General features: G+C 37.2%; 1 protein-coding gene across 6 annotated transcripts in view; it reads right to left on the bottom strand.

Moving 5' to 3' along the window:
* The window catches only part of EPHA7 (EPH receptor A7), a 170358-nt gene that overhangs the window by 96112 nt on the left and 53714 nt on the right, over positions 1-20532 (bottom strand). For all 6 annotated transcript variants that reach the window (XM_055714300.1, XM_005434036.4, XM_027797989.2 and 3 more), the window contains exons 4-5: positions 17329-17484; positions 16105-16440 (exon numbers count right to left, since the gene is read on the bottom strand). In XM_055714300.1, coding sequence (XP_055570275.1) covers positions 16105-16440; positions 17329-17484 — 492 coding nt within the window. The remainder of the gene's footprint in view (positions 1-16104; positions 16441-17328; positions 17485-20532) is intronic.

The raw sequence follows: 20532 nt of genomic DNA, 5'->3' as shown, positions 1-20532 counted from the left end.
GAAAATAATCTTGTGGAAGATAATCAAATGTTGATATTAAAGACGTCCTAAAAACAGGAAAGAAAAAACAGTGTAACAAGTTCAATTGTGCCTTTGTAAAACTGTTTGCTTAATTCTAGGGGTTTTAGTTAAGAGTATCAAACAGCCTACCTTGACTAGCTTTAAAATTATGACAACAAAGAAAATGCCTGTCATCTTAAGATCTCGTAATATCCTTCACAATTCTTCATACTTTCTTAGTTCCTTAGTTGCTGGACTTTTTTCTAATCCAACAATTCCGTTCTGTACTCAAAACATGAAACTTAACTAACACACACGTTCTTATCAGTTTCAGTAATAAAGTGAGCAAATTTATGTCCAGGAATTAGACTGCTGAAAATTCTCAAGGAATTCTCAGCTGTATCTGAGGTAAGCTGTTTCTGTCAAAACCTTTGTAAAAATTAACCTGTTAAAATTTTCCTTTGGGGAATCAGAAGGGAATTGAGAGAAAACAAAGAAGAAAAAACACTTCTAGAAAAATTAGAAAGGAAATTTCCAAAATAGACATAGTGTGTCTAAAGTTTAGGCAACTGAATGAAAGATTTGCACTATGCTAATATTTCTTTTTACCCACTGAGACAGCATTTTTGTTCAGCTTTCCAAATACCTTAACTGTTCACTATTTTTAATAAGACAGGCATAAAAAAAAAAAAAAAGACTAAACTGTCCTACAAATTTATTACCATGTTTTTAATCTGCTGGTTCAACAGTACATTTTTAAAGGTCTATCTTTCACCCACAGAGCAGTGAAACACAAAACTGAATACAATGGCAAATCCCTAATCTGATATTGGGAGGTGGACTTCTAATTTGTCCTCTGAATGCACCAGCTCTACAACGTAACTCGACAGCATACAGAGTTCACACTGTAAAAGCTATAGATCATTCAAGAGCAAAACCCGATTATTTTTGGTACCTGGTTTCACAACCTGATAACTATTTCTTCAGAGACCAATTGACTTTTATGATCTGTCCTATTTTAATATATATTTTTTTTTAATAAACCACCATTTTCTACCATTGCCCTTTCCTGCTTTACATCGTACAAAACTCAACTATGTCAACCAAAGCAACTAGACCACAACATCCTTACAGACACATTAGGAGGGTAACAAAAAAAAAAAAAAAAAAGGAAAAGAAAAAGCAAAAAAGAGAGATCCAAAATTTGTTTCATGGCCTATTTGGTTTAACAACAGACCCAATGCCCATTCAAGCACATATAATTCAGAAGGCCTGCCTGCCAGCAATAAAGACTGAAATTGGATACTTCGTGAGATTAATTACCTAGATAGGGCATGATAATGCTAGTCAATTGGGAAGGTAATTAAAGTGCACCTTCCATGAAAATTATTCATTGCTGATGGATCAGGTAACAGATAAATCAAAAGGCACTTTAAAAAGCTACAGGTTAACTTGTGGAAGGCCGTTCCTCCCTGAAGTCGGGTGAGTGCCACTGCCTGTCCCCATCACCAGGCAAAAGGCAGGAGGGTGACACGGCCTCTGGGAAAGGGGACCCGGGAGGAAAGTTACCAGCACTGAGCCTCCAAAGGGTCAGCTAGAATGGAACTGGTCAGCCGGCAGCCTTCGCATTACTAGATCTCTCCGACTGTACGCCATAAAGGGGTATTGCAACCATAAAAGGTGGCAAATGATGAATTAATAAGTTGACTGGTCCCCCGGGTACAATTCTTATAGGCGGAGGACATGCTGCGGTAATCAAACGGGGTTATAAATTGTGTACACTGAATGGCACAAAATGTGTCTCACTTCATCACGTTAAGTCAAGACTTCCTGAATTTGTCATTAACTCTTTAGCTTCAATATATTTATTTAAACAGTAAAAGGAAGAAAAAGAGCTTACAATAACAAAAGGGCAACTGATACTACCCAGCAGGATATACAGTCTAATGAAGAACACTGACTCTTACTTTCTGCAGCTACAGGGGTCAAACTGCGCTCCTTTTACACCAAAGCTCTCTTTGAGAAGTACTGATTAAGGTCAAAACATTTGACTAAATGCATTTCTGAATGCAGGGAGGAGGAAAAAAAAAAAGAAAAAAAAGAAAAAGAAAAAAAGCCCTGAAACAAACCAACAAAAAAAAAACAACCCAGGATCAAAACATTTTTTACTGCTAGCTTATCCAAATTCCTAAGTATTTATTTACTACTTCAAAAAAATTGAGCTATTTATGTGGGTAAGCATTTCCCAGATCCAAGATCTTTAAGAAAATTTCAAAACAACCTTATTTTGGATGTAACACCTGATTATTAAAATGTATGAAAACAGTTTTTATATATAATATAAATTTATATATAATATAAATAATAACCACTTTCTCTCTTTTTTTTTTTAAATGTGTGCTAACTCTCTGTGCTGTGATGTTAGGATAATTCTGACTGTTCAGTTGAAGTTAAAAGGAAAGCAACTTTATGCCACCCTTTTTGTCTGTCATAATAGCGAACAGCCATTTTCAAGGGCTTAGACATCTACCAGGGTTGAAGGAAAACTTGAATCAGAGCATAAATAGGAAAGAATATGATTTTTTTTTAAATCCTTTACTTAATTTCTTCTCTCAAAAATATACTCAAGGTCTTCCCACATTTTGAAATAACGGTTTTGCATAGTTTATATATACTTCAAAACAGTTTTCTGCATCCTCTCACTGTTTTTGTCTTCCCTAGGCTTCATAGTGAGCACAGGAAATGAACATTTAAGTGAGTACTGAAAAGTGATGTAAACTTCAGAATTACGAAATACAAACTGAAGCCCTTTCTGTGTGCACAATGGAAAGCATAACCCTTCTTCAAAACAGAATTTATGACACCAGACATGACTGTTCCAAGTCTGGGGGGAGTATTCTATATTCAGAAGTTTATACAACCATGTGACAACAAGAAGCATGGTACTAGTTTACCAATGTCACCGCAGTTGGCAGCTGTAGCATTTCCCCCAGAAAAGGAGTTGTGCTGATTTTGTGCATAGTTTTATCACTTTGAGATTAGCCTATTAGAATATTTTCCAAGAAGTCAAATTTTATAGACTTTCTAACCTATAAATACAGCTCAGTAAACTTAGTAAACAATCTAGTAAACTGTGGTAGAGCTGCAGACGGAGTAAGAGCACATGCTTGCCCATACCATTAATTCGTTACCATGGTTAGTTAATTGGGCATAGTTGTGGAAATCTCAATGTGGGGCACACTGTTTTGGGAGATAGAGAAGTTTAACTTTGCAAGGAACATCCCTGACAGGCCAGGAACAGAGAGGATGGGCCCTGATCGTTTCTGCATAGGCATAGCTTCGGTAAACAGGGAACACACATTAGCTTCTTTAAGAGTCCCACCGCCTGTCTGCTAGTATTGAAGTGGAATTTGAACTATTGATTTAGATCTATAGATTGCTAAATGGGATGAGACTTGTACGCCTAGAGATCATCACCATCCTTTACCCCCGCTGCGGTCAGCAGACATGTGAAAGATAGTTTCCTCTTTGGCATCTAGAAATTACTCTCCAAAGCGTCATGAATGGGATAACATTCCGAGAGCCTGGGGTACCTGCTAGGGCAAAGGTTGAGAAACGGCTCCCAGGTGGATGGTGAAAGAGTTCACTTGGTGTATTTATTGCTCATTGAAGGTTATCTGTTTGTAATTGTTCTGTGCCACTGCATGGCTGAGTCAATTTATTGCTTACATGAAAGTATGTAACACTGATGAGTGGTCATCACTGCATTACTGTAGGCAAGATAAACTATTAAGGCACCTGCAGCCCTCCTAATGGGGACTCTCAACTAGAACTAAAATAAAAAGAAAGGATAGAATATGTATTTTACATTTTTTAAATGTTTTTAACATCAATGCTATAAACTGCAATCAAGTGGAATACCACTGCTTTTAAGACACACCTGTATATGAATATCCTCACTAAACACCTTAGTTAATTGTGCCAATGGTAAAAGGCTTCAAAGATTCTTAATAACATGAATTACTAATAGGACTAGAAAATAATTTTAAAGCTTTAAAATCCAGAAGACAAGGAACTATTTTTCAGTTTGCTTGCTGGTTTAGTATTTTCTTGAAAATAAATAGAAGCATGTAAATATTTAATGTTAACATTGTAGCAGAAATTAACATTTGTATATGTGGGGGTGGGAGGAAGAGGGTATTCATGTCATCAACTTTTGGCAGTTAATTTAGGTGGCTAAATAGGGAAGGTAATCTAAAGCTTCCTCTGTAATTAAGGACGAGTCAATGCACAATTCCTAAATTTGGCTCCTGTTCCAAATCACTCCCTAAAGAAACCTATCAATCTCGGCTGACTACAACAATGTAAATATCCAGCAAAGATTTAAATGCTAATGTTTAATGCCAACATCAAAGAGCAGAACATTTCGCCCTAAAATGCTTCATGTGATTAACTCTACACAATATAAAGAGTAATGACACTTCTCCCTCTTCATTACCAGTTAAGCTGCAATACGAAAAATTAGAACTAAGGGTGAAATTTTGATCTCGGCTACACAAGGGAATATTTGGAATAATTCCACAGGAGGTCCACAGAGACAGATCATTAGAGTATTGGCTCTGAAATATTAACATCCAATTCCTCATTTCACAGCCATGATTAGAGGTTCTATGAACTTAAATAGACTCTTTAGCAGAGTTAATAGCATTTCTCCACATAAGCATCAGGGTTTACTCGTGAATCCAGCCTGCTGATTCACCCACTACTGCCTGAAAGGAGCTTGGTGCTACAAAAAAAAAAAAAAAAAAAAAAAAAAGTGTGCTCTGTGACACATTAGGAAACAGGGTACTCAAAAAAGAGAAAGGCTTAGATGACAGACAGACAGAAAAGGTCAAATGGAGAGACGGGGTAAATAGATCCATCAGCAGGTATGAGATGGGAGATACAGAAACTGAAGGGTCAGCTGCTGCAAATGCATACACATGAGAGGTAACCCCAGATTCAATGGACAATTGTGTACAACAAGCTGTTGAAATGTAGGTAAAAGTTTAGGAGGGACACCCTTACAAAGAAAAGGTAAGAATCACAGTGACAGGACCTTATCCCTAGTCTTAAACTCACTTCAGAGAAAGTGAGATCTGGCTTAAAAATTCTGAAAAATACCCTAAAGGGCTAGGAGAAAGCAAGATTAAAAACAGATTAAGCTACATGTATCCATGTGTGTGCACAACTCTCCCTCTCTTCCTTTCTCTGTGCCTGCATATGGCAGAAACCAGATAAAAAATAAAATATGAAATAATCCCATTCTGCACTTCTAAGATTTCTTTCATTAACATCATAAAAATATCAGCAGCTCTGTGAATAATTATTCTTCAGAATTTTCTGGTTTTGCACATGTGGATTCTCTTACGTCTGGCACATGACTTAGCTCATTCAGGAAGGACAGGTCTGCATTGGCCTGTTGACCTCACGCAGGAGCTTAAGATTTCTACCTCTTTCTCAAACATAGTTAAAACTGGTCAAAAACTGTTGGCAGAGGACAAAGGAGCTGAAAGAAAATTGTCCAAAGAGATACACATTTAACACACTCACGCAGCCTTGCATGTTAAAACTAAGCTAAAAATAACCTTTTCTTAATCAGCATTAACACTAAAATGGCCTGAGTCAATATGACTTATGCTGCTTGCCATGAAAAATTAAATGTACAGATGAAAAAGCAGCAACTCAGAGAGTTTAACTGCAGCTGTCATTAAAACACGCTTTATTTTGTGGGTTGCTATCACAAAGAAACTACCTCACGGAAACACAAAATGCAGTTTGTTATAAGCTCAAATTTAAGACATTTACATTGGCCCCACAATAAGAAGATCTCTGTGCCATTATCGCGAGCGTGATTTAGTTGCCTTGAGTTCTCATGCAGAGGCCGTTATGCAACACTTAGACAAATGGCTCTGTTCTTGATCTTCCTTATTCTACTGTAGTTAATGACCAAATATTGTTAAAAATTGGGACACTAATTATCTGATGTCGACATGTTATGGATAATTAAGAATTGCTCACTCTGAAGCCATGCTAATTGTTTTTCACAGGTCTCCCTCTCTTGTCCTTGTATCCTCAACAAGGCAAGCAGCGACAGGTTTATGCATACATCTCTGTCACGTACTTTGTCACAGAACATACATCATCCTTTCTGGCTCATCCCTGATCAATTTTGCTTGCAGCAATTATCTCTCCCTCTTTGTGACTGACCTCCTGGTAAATGGAGTGCATGATAGCTGGGCAATTTTTTCCTGTGTATTTTACCACTTAATTGATCCTTGTTGGCTGCCCACGATAATATATACTAAACTTGAAGTCATAAAATGGTTGAAATTGAGAGAAAGTGGTAACCATGTTTTAGCAATTGTAGTTGACAGCTGTAAAAATCAGATCTTGATAATGTTCTCTCATTTACCCTATTACTTGGATCAGTTGGTTAAAGCTGTTAATGATCCTCTTGGATCAATGTCTTTTGCTTGTAGCTATAATTTACTGCATTGGCGGATTAGTACAGATGTTTTCATAGATAGCTCTGCATCATTCCACCAGACTGCTGTCTGCATCAAATTTGCTTCCATTCATCACTAACGAAGCAAAGAAAACGATAATCAGCATCTCCTATCTTAACATTAACTATTGAACTTGGGATAACACTTTTATTGTTGTCAATTTGCAGCCTTCAGCCATGGCTTCCTCAGTAAATTGCCCCAAGAATTTCCTCTAGAAATAGATCCAAGAATATATTTTTACTATAATGGGGAAAGACTACAGAAATGCCAAACTGCACAAAACAACTCATACATACACCAGTAACAGATATGACTTTTCAATTAGGGGGTATGCCCTATGGAATCAGGGCTGGTCCTATCACATGGAAAGCAGAAAAAATACATAGGGCAGCAACATGTCAGACATGGCAAAAACTGTCCAGACTTATTAATTATCCGGACTATTCCAGCATGTGAAAAATCTGCTGCCACCCACGGAGCTGTCATAGTGGGTAAGTCAGCAATGGCTACTCCTGTTAGGGAAGATTTCTCCCCTTCTTATTACCCCAGTAGCATCAGAAAGATCAAGCTCAACTCTTCACAGACCTTTATTTTACCTTGACTTTCCAACCCATCTCAGCTGTCTTCACCCTTACCTGCCAAAAGTGAATAATTCAATCCTGGGCCATTAATATTCCCTAAAATGCCAGTAAGCCACGGGCCAGAAGAGAAAGATTTTTCACCTGATGGCCTGTTTAGCCAAAACTCTTTTTCCTTCTGAAAAAGCAGGCTTGCTGGCACATGCAACTAATAAAAAATAAGTAACTGAATAAAATATGATCTGTTCCAAATGAGCAACAGCAGAATCTCTGACTCTAGTTCTAATGAGAATACATATATAAAGCAAACTGGAAATACACTGTCTTAAAATGTTGAACAAATGGCACCTCTTTCTAGACAGTTAATTATGAGACTGAGCTTCACCCCTAAATGGTGGACCTGAACCTTGCTTTAAGAAAGTTCTTGATTCAAGATATTCTTCGTCCCTTCCTAAAGTGCATTTTTGGCATACTAACTACACTAGCTGTGATAGACTCACCATGAAGGTCTTCCAGCTATTAAATAGACACTAGTGTGAGCAATCTCTCCCATCTGGAAGTTGCACATTTAGCTATTCTATCATTTAAGCTTAATGGAGAAACTTCTTTAGTTCTCACTTTATCAGCTATCTTCTCTTTTTTAAAGATTTCCACAGGAGTCATTACAGTACTCCATGCAGTACTGTCATCAAATGCTTCACCCTATAGAGATGTTACCGTTAAAGAATTTTTTAATTTACTACTTACAATCTCAATCAGGATTTCACATTTGATAGCACTTATGCATTTGCAACTATGCCTTTTAGTAGTGATGCTCATTTCTCCTCGAAAAAGCATCTGTGCACTTAAAGGGTTCTGTTTGCTTTAATGACAATGGTACTTGAATTCTTCAAAAGGTCTGAAACAAACTAGCAAACATTAGGAAATTCAGGGAGAAAACTAATGTCTTATTTCGCTACATGTATGATCATACTATTTCTCTTTGAATTTTGTTCTTTCTAGGCAAAATAACAAAGAAATGAAACACTTTAAAAATAAACTACACTGTACTGAAGTAAGAACTCAGAACTCATGAGCATGGTGGGTTTTGGCTAGATTAATTCAAACACTATGTATTATTTGGTCCTACCGATACCGATGTTTCACAGTTTTGTTCACTGAAGGAGTTCATATCTGTTTTTTAAATACTGAAAACCAAATCTTCCTTGTGCTTTTATGAGGCTAGCTAAGTGTTATTAGCTACAAATTAGAAACAGAAAGCTCAACCAAACAAAGTTATCATTGAGAACTTTTATGACAGAACAGAATAGGCCTTTCTTTTTGCTACTTTCCCACTGTATTTCTCTTTTAGGTCTCAATATAGCCATGACAGTGTTTCACCTAAAACAATTTCCTACGGTAATTCTAAAGTTTCCAGACAAATACTTGCCTACATTTCATAATCATCATCGTGACACTATTTTGGTAAGAGAATGATACAAGTGGCCAACAAGCAAATAGCATTGAGTTCCTGAGATCCTAGTGACGGTGTTCAGCACTCATCTAGATCCCACATCCAGTTACCATACTACAGTTCACAAGAGGCAGAAAAAGGAAGATCTGGAAATACAGTTCTGGTGGCAAAATCAAAGGTCTATGGAATTGTTCTTTCTTTGCACGTGACTTAATAAGCTGCACTAAACTGTGTACCACCATGTATAAATGTATCAAGTGATTTCTTGTCTGTGTACTGCAGGTATTTTGAAAGCCTTTGAGGTTGGCCAGGTCTTCACAGAACTAAGCGTAAGTGTCCCCGAAGAGTATAACAAAGCTCAAAGAGACTATTTAGTTTCTACTCTGTTCAAAAGGACTTACGGCCATGAGAAACAAACTATGAATGAAAGAAGAAGGCAAGCATATTTACGAGGGTCTAAAAACGCACCCAGCGAGCGCCACAAGTACAGCTCTTATTTTACAAAACTCTTTGGAATTGGACATAGAAAATGTGATGTTAACACACACATTTTCTTTTCATGATCAGGATTATTTTTCATCACTACTTTTAAGAAGACAATTGATGTAATTCATAAACACTGAGGAGATGTCCAGCTCGTGTTTGTAACACTACAAGAAAAAGTGGTTCCAATCCTTTGTTAGCATTAGCAAAACAGTCTCTCCTTTCTTTGGGTAAATCGTACTTTGTATCACTCATTTTCTTCCTCAAGTACATAGTTATTTATTGTGCAGCTGGTGAAATTATGCTTTAGTAGCGTACATTTAACTGTGGTGACATAACCTGCTATTTCAATAGCTCAGTGCACGGGAAAGTTAATAGCCCTGTGGCTGTCATCCTTCTCCTAGCAGGTTGCTACCAAATGTTTAACAGACGTAGAAGCTTAATCTGAGCATTTCTAATTCAGAGCTTTGGTTCTGTGAAGCTGAAGCTTTATTTTGTCTTTGTCTAGATACACTAGAATGTAGCATCCTACTACTTATATTTCTAAATATTGTAAAATTCACATAGTCTCTACAAGAAAAACTTAACTCAGTTTCTTAACAAAAATTATTACATCTATTTCTGAAAAGCATTTATGGTAAAGCTATACAGGCAAGAGCTCTGGTATATTTGGAAAAAAATATCTATTTTTAGTATGCTAAAAAATAATTTAAATTCAATCGACATTCAGCCACAAACTGATGTTCAAAAACCTGCTACAGTCAGGCTCAAAATGAGATATGAAGTTAAAGCTTCCTTTCAGGATGCAGAGTGCCCATTGCTTTGGTTCCTGTGTGTTCTGATAGAGCATAAGGTTCAAATCCTGCTCCTATTGAAGTCAATGACAAAACTTCCATTGACTTCAGCGGTGCAGGATCAGACCCTAAGCAACACAGCTAACATCTGCTTTCTTGCTTTCTCTCTTACCTTTCAGTGAAAAATATTAGAAAAAAAAAAAATACTATCAATCAGCTATTCTGTGGTAAGTTTTCTTTATAAAACATATTGCTTGTAATTTCGAATGTATATATATATTCATTCTGTATATGTATAGATATTATCAAAACTGTCAAATATCATATATGCTATACCATATTATATCCTATATAGATGATTCCTTCTTTGTGAAAATCCTAAAAAAAAAATAACATTTAGCAATCTTACAATAATGCCCCAACCTAGCAATCCTACAGTATCTCTATAACCTTGTGGATTTCACTACATTTAATATGACCTGATACGATCAGCAAATGAACAAATTGCTTTCCCTGATCTGATATTATTTGCTATACAGAGACTGGAATTCTTATCAAGTTTTTATCCATCAGTTTAATTTAGGCATAAATTCAGTTACCGCCTCCTGTCAAAATATCTGTGATACTAGTTCAGGGTAATGTGATTGCAGATCAATAGTCAGTCTTAGCTCCACAGAAATAACCCAATCCATTTTTAAAATGTACTGAAGAGACATCTAAAGAAACTAGAAGAATGACTACCGCATTTAATTAATTTCTGCTCTAGTTTTACCCTTTTCAGTTGGTGTCCATGGAGAACAGAACACTTACAGAGCTATACTGTCTGCTGCTGATCTAGAAAAAAGTTAAAAATTATTAAAATATTCTTAAGAATAAGCACTAACATCTTTTTAGCTCCCATTAAATAAACTAAGCAAAACAGGAACCCAAAATACAATCATCATAACATAGATTTTTCAAAAACAACCCCACAGCTTAATGAAAGCAGTTAGGGAATATCAGTTTTTAAAACTGACTTTTTATATAAAATAATTCTCCCAGCTCAACAGGTGAAACAGGTTTGGTAAAAAGAAAACCATTATTTTTATAATCAGAATTATTTTTACAAGAAGAAGTAATTTTAAATATATATACAGACAATGTAGCCATATCAATGTAGGAAAGCTGATCTACAGTTGAAGACTAGAGGATGAAGCACAGCTCAAAAATTAAAGCCAGTAGCAGGAAATATCAAATGAAACTTGAAGCTAAAGGAAGTCCGTTGGAATAGGAAAACAGAAGCAACATTAAGCTGAACACTGAAGCTATTTGCAATAAACTGTCGTGTACCGCCAGAAGTGAACATTGGATGGAAGGCACAGACAAAAGTAGATTAAAACAACTTGGCAACAGAATGGGAAGACACCAGAATGGTCTGAGGAAAGGAGAGAAGTGAGAATAGGACTAGAACAGTAAGGTCAAAGCAACTGGGAAAGCCACAGGCATAAATCTTCTTGATTGCTGCCTCTGCGGGGGGACAGCTCATTGCTGAAGAAAAGTCAGGCTTAAGTGAGACTGACAGAGAACTGGAAACAAATAGACGCTCAATAGTGCAGAGACTATGAAAAAGAAGACTTTAAAAAATGAGTAGAGATAATTGAGAGCTGGGGAAAATGCGCAGAGAAGCAAAGAAGAGAAAAATGATGAGCAGCAACAACGAAAGAAGAACGTAGAGAGGGGGAGAGCACAGGTGTCTCCCCTGTTTAGAAAGGCTTCGGAGGTACCTAAGAAAGGCAGGACCCATCGCACAGCTTTACGTAAGGGATGGCTTGTTATCTTTATGCATTTGATCATTTCTTCTTGCTGTGTAAATCAATGGTACTGCAGCTAATAGGCATGATTTTATAGCATGTAATGTTCTTTTCTTTTCAAGATGCTGGCATAATGCAACTTTGAAAATTCAAGTTCCCCCCCCCCCCCGCCTTTTCTTAAAAAAAAAAAAACCTGTGAGTTTAGGGATCTGGTTTTGTAGGAAAAGGTCTGAAAGTTGTACTCTAAGATCTAAAAACAAGGAAAAGCAAATCAACACATACAAAACAAACTGTTACTAAAATTGTTTTTCAGGAGTAAGGCTTGATTATGGAACTGAATGAAGGTTTTTTAACCACTTCAAGTTGTCAGCGTTAAGTGCACCTGAAGGCACAGCATGACCTAAGACTGCTGTGGGGAACCTTTCTCCTGGTGTGAAGAAGCAGTGAGCATTAGCAAGTGTTCCCTGCACAAGAACAGAGAGTACGTCTAGGAACAGGTATTGGCATTACACTTTAACTTTTGTTTGTCATGTTTGGTTATGGTAATAAGACATGATGAGTGTCCCCTTGGATATGATTTTTTCTTTCCAACGACTGCAAAGACAACTCAGAGTGGCTCAGGACAGATACTTGAATTTTCTCAAACCCTAACAAATGTTGGGATTCATCCAATTCAGTTTTCTCAAAGTCAAGCTAGACTGGGTAAATATCAGCCTTTATCAGAGACCAGTCCAATGTCCATTCCAATCAATTCCAGAGGAAAGGACGTAGAAAGATAGTTTTAAGAACACACTATCTTTGCAGAAGTGTCAACAGAAAAATTATACGTTATTGAAGCACACATTTTTTAAAGGTTTGAGAGGCATAAATGCCAAAATCTGACAAATATTCATTTGCTGTGAAACCTACCCAATTCCATTAGCCTTTTGAATGTTGTATGAAAAAAAATTTTAAAACTGGGAAAGGAACTTGATGGATCAAAAGGAACTACCAGTACCACCAAAAGGTGAACATCTTATTAGGAAAGCAGTAATTTTTTCTTTGGTAAACAACCATTTAAAAAGCTTGCAAAGGTAGTGTTTGTCAGCTGTGTGCCAGCTGCAGCTCTTCAGTACATTCACCTATTGTAACTGGGGCTTAGTCACATTTAAATCTGAATTCTACAAGGATGCAGGGGTTCACATAGATCAGCTTGCAATATTGGGATGACATCCTGTATTCTTTATATGATGCTGGATAGGCAAGATATGGAACAAGATGGTTTACTCCTGGGGGACTTAGTGCACTTAATCTTGTCGAAAAAAACAAAACAAAGCAAAACAAACAGCCTCATGGTTCTTGACTGCAGCATAAAAAATATGCCCTATGACAACTGACAACCTAGTCACAAAGCCTTTTTAAACAAGGAATGAATAGCAATGTGTCATATGTGTACATGTGAGCAATGTGAAATGCTACCTACCCACTAGCCGTCATTTTATTGTGTTACTTCCACAAATATAAATAGCTTTTTATCAATCACCTGTTTCTTTTCTGTTACATGCCCTTTGTCTCATCAGAAGCTTGTTATATGTGGGTGAAGAAACACTGAATATATTCCATAACCCCATTCTTTTATCAATAATTTCCTGTTATCATTACACACCGATTTGAATTTTGTGAATATGGCCACAAAGGATCAATTCAATTAAACCAAAACTACAAAGAGAAAATCTCACTGCAAGCCTCTGTGCAACTGGTGAACCCAGTAATTATATATAGCCACCTATTGTGCTAGCATAATAACATGCGAAGAAGGTTTAGTTAGACACATTTACACACACAAAAAGCAATATGGGCATAGAAGAAGTCATTTTTGCCAAAAGTATAGAACAGTCACACAGTAACAAATGAGAGCTGCATGAATCCTAGTTTACTTGGCTATAAATAAATCCAACATTTTCTTTCTCTCCATGGTAAAATAAAATAGGAGCACAGAAGCATAACAGTCTCCTTTGAGCAACCAGTCTCTTTCTGTTCAATTATAGTCATCAATCTGTTCCACCTAAAATATTTTCCTCCTTGAGAAACCAAAGAAATCAGTATTAGGATCCAAAACATGCTGTTGCAAAAATAATGTAAAAGAGGTCTTTCCTTTTTGTGAATGCATTTGTTCTGAAAGACTGTAATTTTTTTAACATTAATTCTCTAATTTGGGTGAAAATAAAGTGCTGCATTTATATGGCACTTTTAATCAAAAAATCTTGAAAGGCTGAAGAGCTTGGTAAGGAAAGGTAAGGGTTACCTTCATTTTACAGACAGAGAAAACTGGAACAATGAGAGCTTAAAGCTCTTCCCCGCCCTGTTCCCATCCGTTTCCTATGTATATTCATTCCTTTTAGATGCCTAACTGGAAGCCTTTAAATCCTGATACTCTGAAGCAAAGCGCTAAACAGACAAAGCTTCAGTTGTACGAGTACCCTTTCTCTCAACAGTGACAGTGTCAGATTCTGTAGCACTGGGAAACGCTCCCCTGTGCACGCTCCCACAGCAAACTGGAGAGCAGGGAAGGAACAGGGTCAGGTGTCCTGTTCCCTGCTGCATGCTCTTACAAAACTTCTCAAGGAGGGTGAAGGTTTTTCCATCACTTGACATCACTAGGTGAAGTCTAGTTGTTGTCTCTAATATATATGCAAGCTATAGTTTCACTAACATCTCTGAGCTTGATGTGAGGATCATTTAATAAAATCTTATAGCTTGTGTTACTTACAAGACACAACCATCTTATGTCATCTGCCCTAAAAATCCTTACAAATCTATGACTATGAGAACACAAGAGAATTAACTGTAATGAATTATCTTGGGGGTAACACATTTGGACTAAGGCTTTTTCATCTTCTTAAGATGTGATAGCCACCAATTTGCACTGTCTTTTCCTTTACCCTGTGTGCCACCGAACCATCAAAGCGCATGAAGTAAAGCCAATTTGATTTAGCTAAATAGAAAAAAAGTCCAAATACTCTTATTCATGTGGTAGCTCTGTACAGAAATCTACAGAGAGCAGAACACTGTCCACCCATGCACATTTGAAAAATTATAGAGAATTATTTTAAAGGTGAAAAATCAAGGTGCCAAAATAATGCAATCTGTGGTGCAAAAATAGTTTCAGGGTAAGTTCATTGTGCTCAAAATCTCATCATAAACTCCAAGACCTGAACAAGCACAGGGACCAATCCTTTCAGTCACAGGGATGGTTCCAAAATAATATACAATGTGCATTTGGTATCCAGGGAAGCACTATGGGGAAACCAAATATCTCGTAAGTATTCCAGCCTAATTTTAACAACTATATAAACTGTCCTAGGTTTGGGGGGAGGGAGGGAAGGTTTTGAATTAAATTTCTTGTGGTTTTGGGGTTGGTTTTTTTTCCCCTTAGATGACTATCTTTAAAGTGTAAAATAACTACAGTTATTTGTTCATTGCCCCTGTACAGTGAGTTTGTCCTCAGTTCAAAGCATTGCTGTAGGGGATCATTTCTACTGCACTAAAAAAGAATAGCTTGATCACAGTCATTAAAATTTCTTCCAAGATGTAAGTATGAAATATCCTTTAAAACATTGGTTAGCTGTTCTTACAGCAAGCATCAGTTATTCACTTCATATTTTCTTTTAAAACATTTCTTCAGAAGCCAGATCTTGCAATTAAGGTTCTGCTTAAGATCTTTTGTTCAATGTGTAAAAGGTTAGTTTTACTATCCTCTCTTAAAGCCCACAGTGCACTACTGCCTATAATTTTTACTAACAAGCCACTCGTCATTTCAGAAACCTAAATCAGAGAATTCTCTTTTTCTCACTCAGCATGCAGACAACTAAAGCCCTTTTTCCCCCTGGGGTCATATGCTAGTTTGATTTTATTTTCCCTGACATTTCACCTGTCAGATTATGATAAGCAGAAGAAACAAAGAATAATCATCACATTCTCACTGAATCTCATAATCACATATCTGGAAACATAAGATAAATTAGAAACATTATCCTGAGGGAAAACATTAACACTGAAAACACCATCAGATATCCAAATCATCTTCCAGTGACCTAGGATTCCCATACAGGTTAAAAAAATTCAGAAAGGAATCCTGCGTGGCACTGTCACATCTACTTTTTTTATCTTCAAATACTAAGAAACAAGCTACAATGACGTAAGAAGAAAAACAGCTGCAGAGTTAAAATCTATTTAATAATAAAGCCATATGTCTTCTTTAAGTCCTTCACGAATGCTTTCTGAAAGCAATCCCGAGGCCAAAAAACAGGACAGGTTACCATGAAATGGTATAAGCTCAAATTAACTAGTTGGCAAGGTGAAAAGATTAATGAGCCAGAACACACCAAACATGCTCCTGATTTACTGCATCTGTAGTTTGCATGTTCCCAATTTCTCTCTGTCTCATAGTGTTGAGAATCGTAAGTGATGAAAACTTACCTGCTTGACCGGTGGTAATACTGACAGCTGCAAAAAGCCTCTGGGAACGACTCAAGTCGGAAACTCCATTCACAGCTTCAACTTCAAACGTATAGTTAGCATGAGCTAGCAGGTCCATGACAGTGACATAGTTATCTACTAATCCAGTCTGCTGGGGCATATATCCAATGTTACTCCCACAGGGAACACATTCACCCTGCTCCCAGCTGCACCTCTTGCACAAAATTCGGTAGGTGACATCATTTCTTCCCCCATTGTCAGCAGGAGGACTCCACTCCAAACTCACGGTAGTTTGGTTGATATTGAAAATGAGGTTCTGTGGTGCGGATGGAGGTCCTGTGTAACACACAAAAAAGTCCAGGGTAATTGCACAGAACCACAGTGGGACATGGAGCTAGCATTTTAATTACTGAGACAGAAAACATTTGAAGCATTTCTCTGCACATAAACATTTCATTATTTTTAAAACAAGCTGCATAAAAGCTTCCTTGAATTCACTTGGTAAGAGTTTTATTTATTTTCCATTAAGGCGTCAGAATAACAATTGTCTGTATATTTACGGCAACTGACTTTAGCCATATCTCTTTTGTGCAATTAAAAGGATTGGTTAATGTACCTTAAAGGTTGTCTTTTATAGTTTTCCCAAGTATGGGATTTGTTCGTCTCTTCTAAACGTACTGCACCAACTGCACCTAGTCCTTTGTTACCAGCTCTGATATGATTTACAGAGATATTTGGTGCTGCTTTGGATTTAGGAGGCTTCTACTGTTTGCACCACCAATCTGTGTAGGCTATTCCATTTGTAATTAGAAGGTTAAGCCAGATCTGACTACAGTTCAATCAAAGCTCATATCTGCACAGGTTACTTTTCATTTTTCATGTTACTCATTCTGGTACTATATCACGTAAAGCACATTGTCTACAACAATTTTACAGCCATGGGAAAATTATGCCTTTCTAATTACAATGAGTTACAACACTTACCCAACATGCAAAGTTGTCCAGTGTTATATCGAGCAAACATGAAACTATATTTATGCTGATTCTATATTCACCGTCAAATTCCTCCCCCCGACCCACCCCACCCCCCGCCTTTCAAATTCACTTACTGTTGTAAATGTACTTTTCAAATATAGGCAAAGCCAACCGAAACTACTAGCTACAAGTGGCTGCACCTGGTTGGTTAAGCAATGTCCTTTACTATTAAATTCATGACTGACTCACTTGTGCATGCGACATATGGTGGATCAGAAGGTGCTCTATAATAGCTATCTTCACATTCGCATCTTGAAGATCCTTCCTTGTCAGAAAAGCTGTGAGTAGGGCAGCGGGAGCACTGCAGATCTTGTGAGGAGGATTTGTAGAACCCACGGCCACAAGCTAAGGCAGAACAAAACAAATTACGGTTTAGATTTGCATGGACTACTACTCCGATCATTCATTTTTGTCTGTCACATGGGGTACACATTCCTGTAAATGTCTAAACTACCCATTCTGTCATGTTGGCGCAAGCAAGATATTATACTTACAATTTCTTTTTCTTCAGTTGATGCTGTTAATGATTTTGTAGCATTTTTATGAGTTCAAGCATGCACTACAAATACCTCGGCAGTTGGCAGCACAATATTTTAACACAGAAAGCCATAGAAATATAACAAGCATCTGTTTTTCGCCAAAGAAGAGTACAATAATGGTGTGAAACAGCTGGATGCCTGCGATAGGCCTAAACAAGGGAAAAACAGTCTGGAGAAGCTCTGCTCTAAGGCCACTGAAGTGTTTCTGGTATCTAAACTAGTCGATTTGGAATTAATGGAGCAAACGTTACTCTTCCCTGATCTGAGAAACCCAAAGAAGCTGTAACCCACCAGTGAACCCTAATCCCAAGGAAAGAATGAGGCATGAACACTTGCTGGATGGATGGTGCTGGTAGGAACCAGGAGGAAAAGGAGGAGGGCAGAGAGCATAAGCTGCACAAATGGTTTTTCCAGTTTCACAGAAACAACTAGGCTCAAACGAATTTACTAAAATTTTCAAGGGGGAGTTAAAAGGTAGATAATTGGAAATAGGCGCGTAAGATCAGCTTGCCTGCTGCGAACCCATGGAAGTAAAAAAACCTGATGTTTAGAAATACTTCTTTCAGCTACTGTCACAGCTCCCAAAGCAGAAACACCCACAAAACACACCTATAATGACCGTTCCAAGCAGAGGACTGCGACCTAGACAGCTAGCTTAAGAACGGATAAACTATGAGAGCTGGAAGGGGATGAGGAAGAGGGAAGTGGGGATCAGACTATGCTAAAACTGGAAACAGACTCAGGACTCCATTTCAGCATTGAGGTTATGGGCAAACTTACACTGTTAGCATGAAAAACAGAACACAAAAGTCCTCCAGAACCTTCTAATCAAGCAGAGGCTTTTTCAACCACACTATTTTATTTCAGTTTTTTTCCAACCCTAACAGACCGTCCAACCTTAAGCCGCCACCTGTATGCAAAGAAAAGGGACAGTGGGTGAAACTTTGTATTTGGTATCAAAATATTACAGCTAGTTAAATAGTCATTCTGAATTCGGAGAGTGAGGATTTACTTTGGTTATATTCGTATTTGCTTGGATATTTTCTCAGAACAGAAATGCAAAGTATCCAAAGACACTGATATTTGGAACTGGTACTGCAGTGATGACAAAAGCATGAAAACAATGAGCTTTATCCAAATTTCACTGAAGTCAGTGAGGAGTGTCTTTGATTTTAATAGCCTTTGGACTGGATGCACAGTGTAGCTCCAGCAACATGACACTTCTCGATGAGAGAAAAAAAATAGTGGCAATACTTAAAGACAAAAGTAGATTAAAGTTGATGAATTATGTAAATCAACTGTGTATCATATACCAGTATAAAATTATAGGAAATTCTGGCCCTCTGTTACTCCCTACCAATATACAAACTTTACATTAAAAAAAAAACAAAAAACGCCTAAATGACAGAAATCACCATAACATTTAGAGTTTGTTTGTGGAAAAAACACAGTGGATGGAAGCTAAATTACCTGGCAAAGAATATTAGCATGCAAAGCAAGTATCCTTTGACTTTGACAAAGGGGCACAAGTTTGCATGAGAAGAAAATCTAGCCCTGCTTGTAAAACATGCTATAGTTTGATTCTACCACAGTAGCTGTTACATATGCATTTTACAAAAGAAGACAGAAAGAATTTTGGAAAGACAGTTTGGATAAACATGACTCATGAATTCATAGTTATGGCAAATTTAACTCAGAATTATCCTTTAACGCTTTCATTCAAGACTGTTTCAGAATTTCCTGGCCAAAGACAAGGAGTACAAAAGCTGAACTCATTTGTATGCGTGTACCTTAAGACATATATTTAAACTTCTGTCTGCTCTTTCGATACTTGTAATTGAAATGTAGTTAAAATTACCAAGTAATAGTTTCCTGCCTTTCTTAAATAGTCATGTTTCTCTCATACTGAGCAAAACACTGGACAAATACACCAGGTCTTCCAGCACGTAGCCCTCTGCAAAGCAAAGAGCAACTTAAAAGGCAAAGATCCCTACTGTGTTTCCAGTCTGTCCCTCTCAGCAGGGAACATTACAAAGCAGACGCAGAGGGTAAAATAGAGATTTCAGGCAGAAATAACAAAACGTAAACAGAAAACCCCTTTCCATTTTTTTTTTCTGATGTCTTGATCAAGATGTCTATATGCTTAGTCACTTACTATTTAAGGTAACTGTGCATTTTTTATTAGAGTTCAGAGGACCTGAATGTCTGTGGCTAGTTTCCATGACTGAAAGCCATTTCTCCTGCACAGCATACCACAGGTGGCAGGTTCAGGTACTCGTACCACGCTACCATTCCATTAGCTTTTTGTCCAATAAGAGGTTTGTGGCAACATTTAATAACCATCCCTTCAACTTATACACCCCATAAATATAAGGGGCAGGATATTCCACCATTGACACTTTTAACAGTCTTAAAACAGTACTTTTAAAAAGGATTTTATATAACATTGCAATTCTTTAGAAAGGAGGGTATGCAAGGGTACACGCAATTAAAAGTATTCGCTGGAGGAATACAACTAAATTCTTTTTCTTTGTAAATTTAAATCTCCCCCCCAAAAAAAAAAAAAAAAAAATTCAGCCCAGCAGTGGATTATTGCTCAAAAATTGGGGAGCTCTGAATCTTCATCTGTTTTTAACATATATCATTGTCCTTGCCAAGAAACTTACAACTGAAAATTCTACCAAGAGAGTGTGCTGCACGGACCACTTACAAAGGTGTGATAACTTGCCAGTGAGCTATTACAGATCACAGATGGGAAAGAACCATTCAAAAATACTTTTTGTACTCCTTTTTTCCTCCCTTTTGTCCTATCTTGCCAAATTGCCATGGTGAATTTTTTTGATATTACAAGTAA

The sequence above is a fragment of the Falco cherrug genome, chromosome 6 (assembly GCF_023634085.1).
Source record: "Falco cherrug isolate bFalChe1 chromosome 6, bFalChe1.pri, whole genome shotgun sequence".
Taxonomy (NCBI): domain Eukaryota; kingdom Metazoa; phylum Chordata; class Aves; order Falconiformes; family Falconidae; genus Falco; species Falco cherrug.
This window is presented reverse-complemented; position numbering and strand designations above follow the sequence as displayed.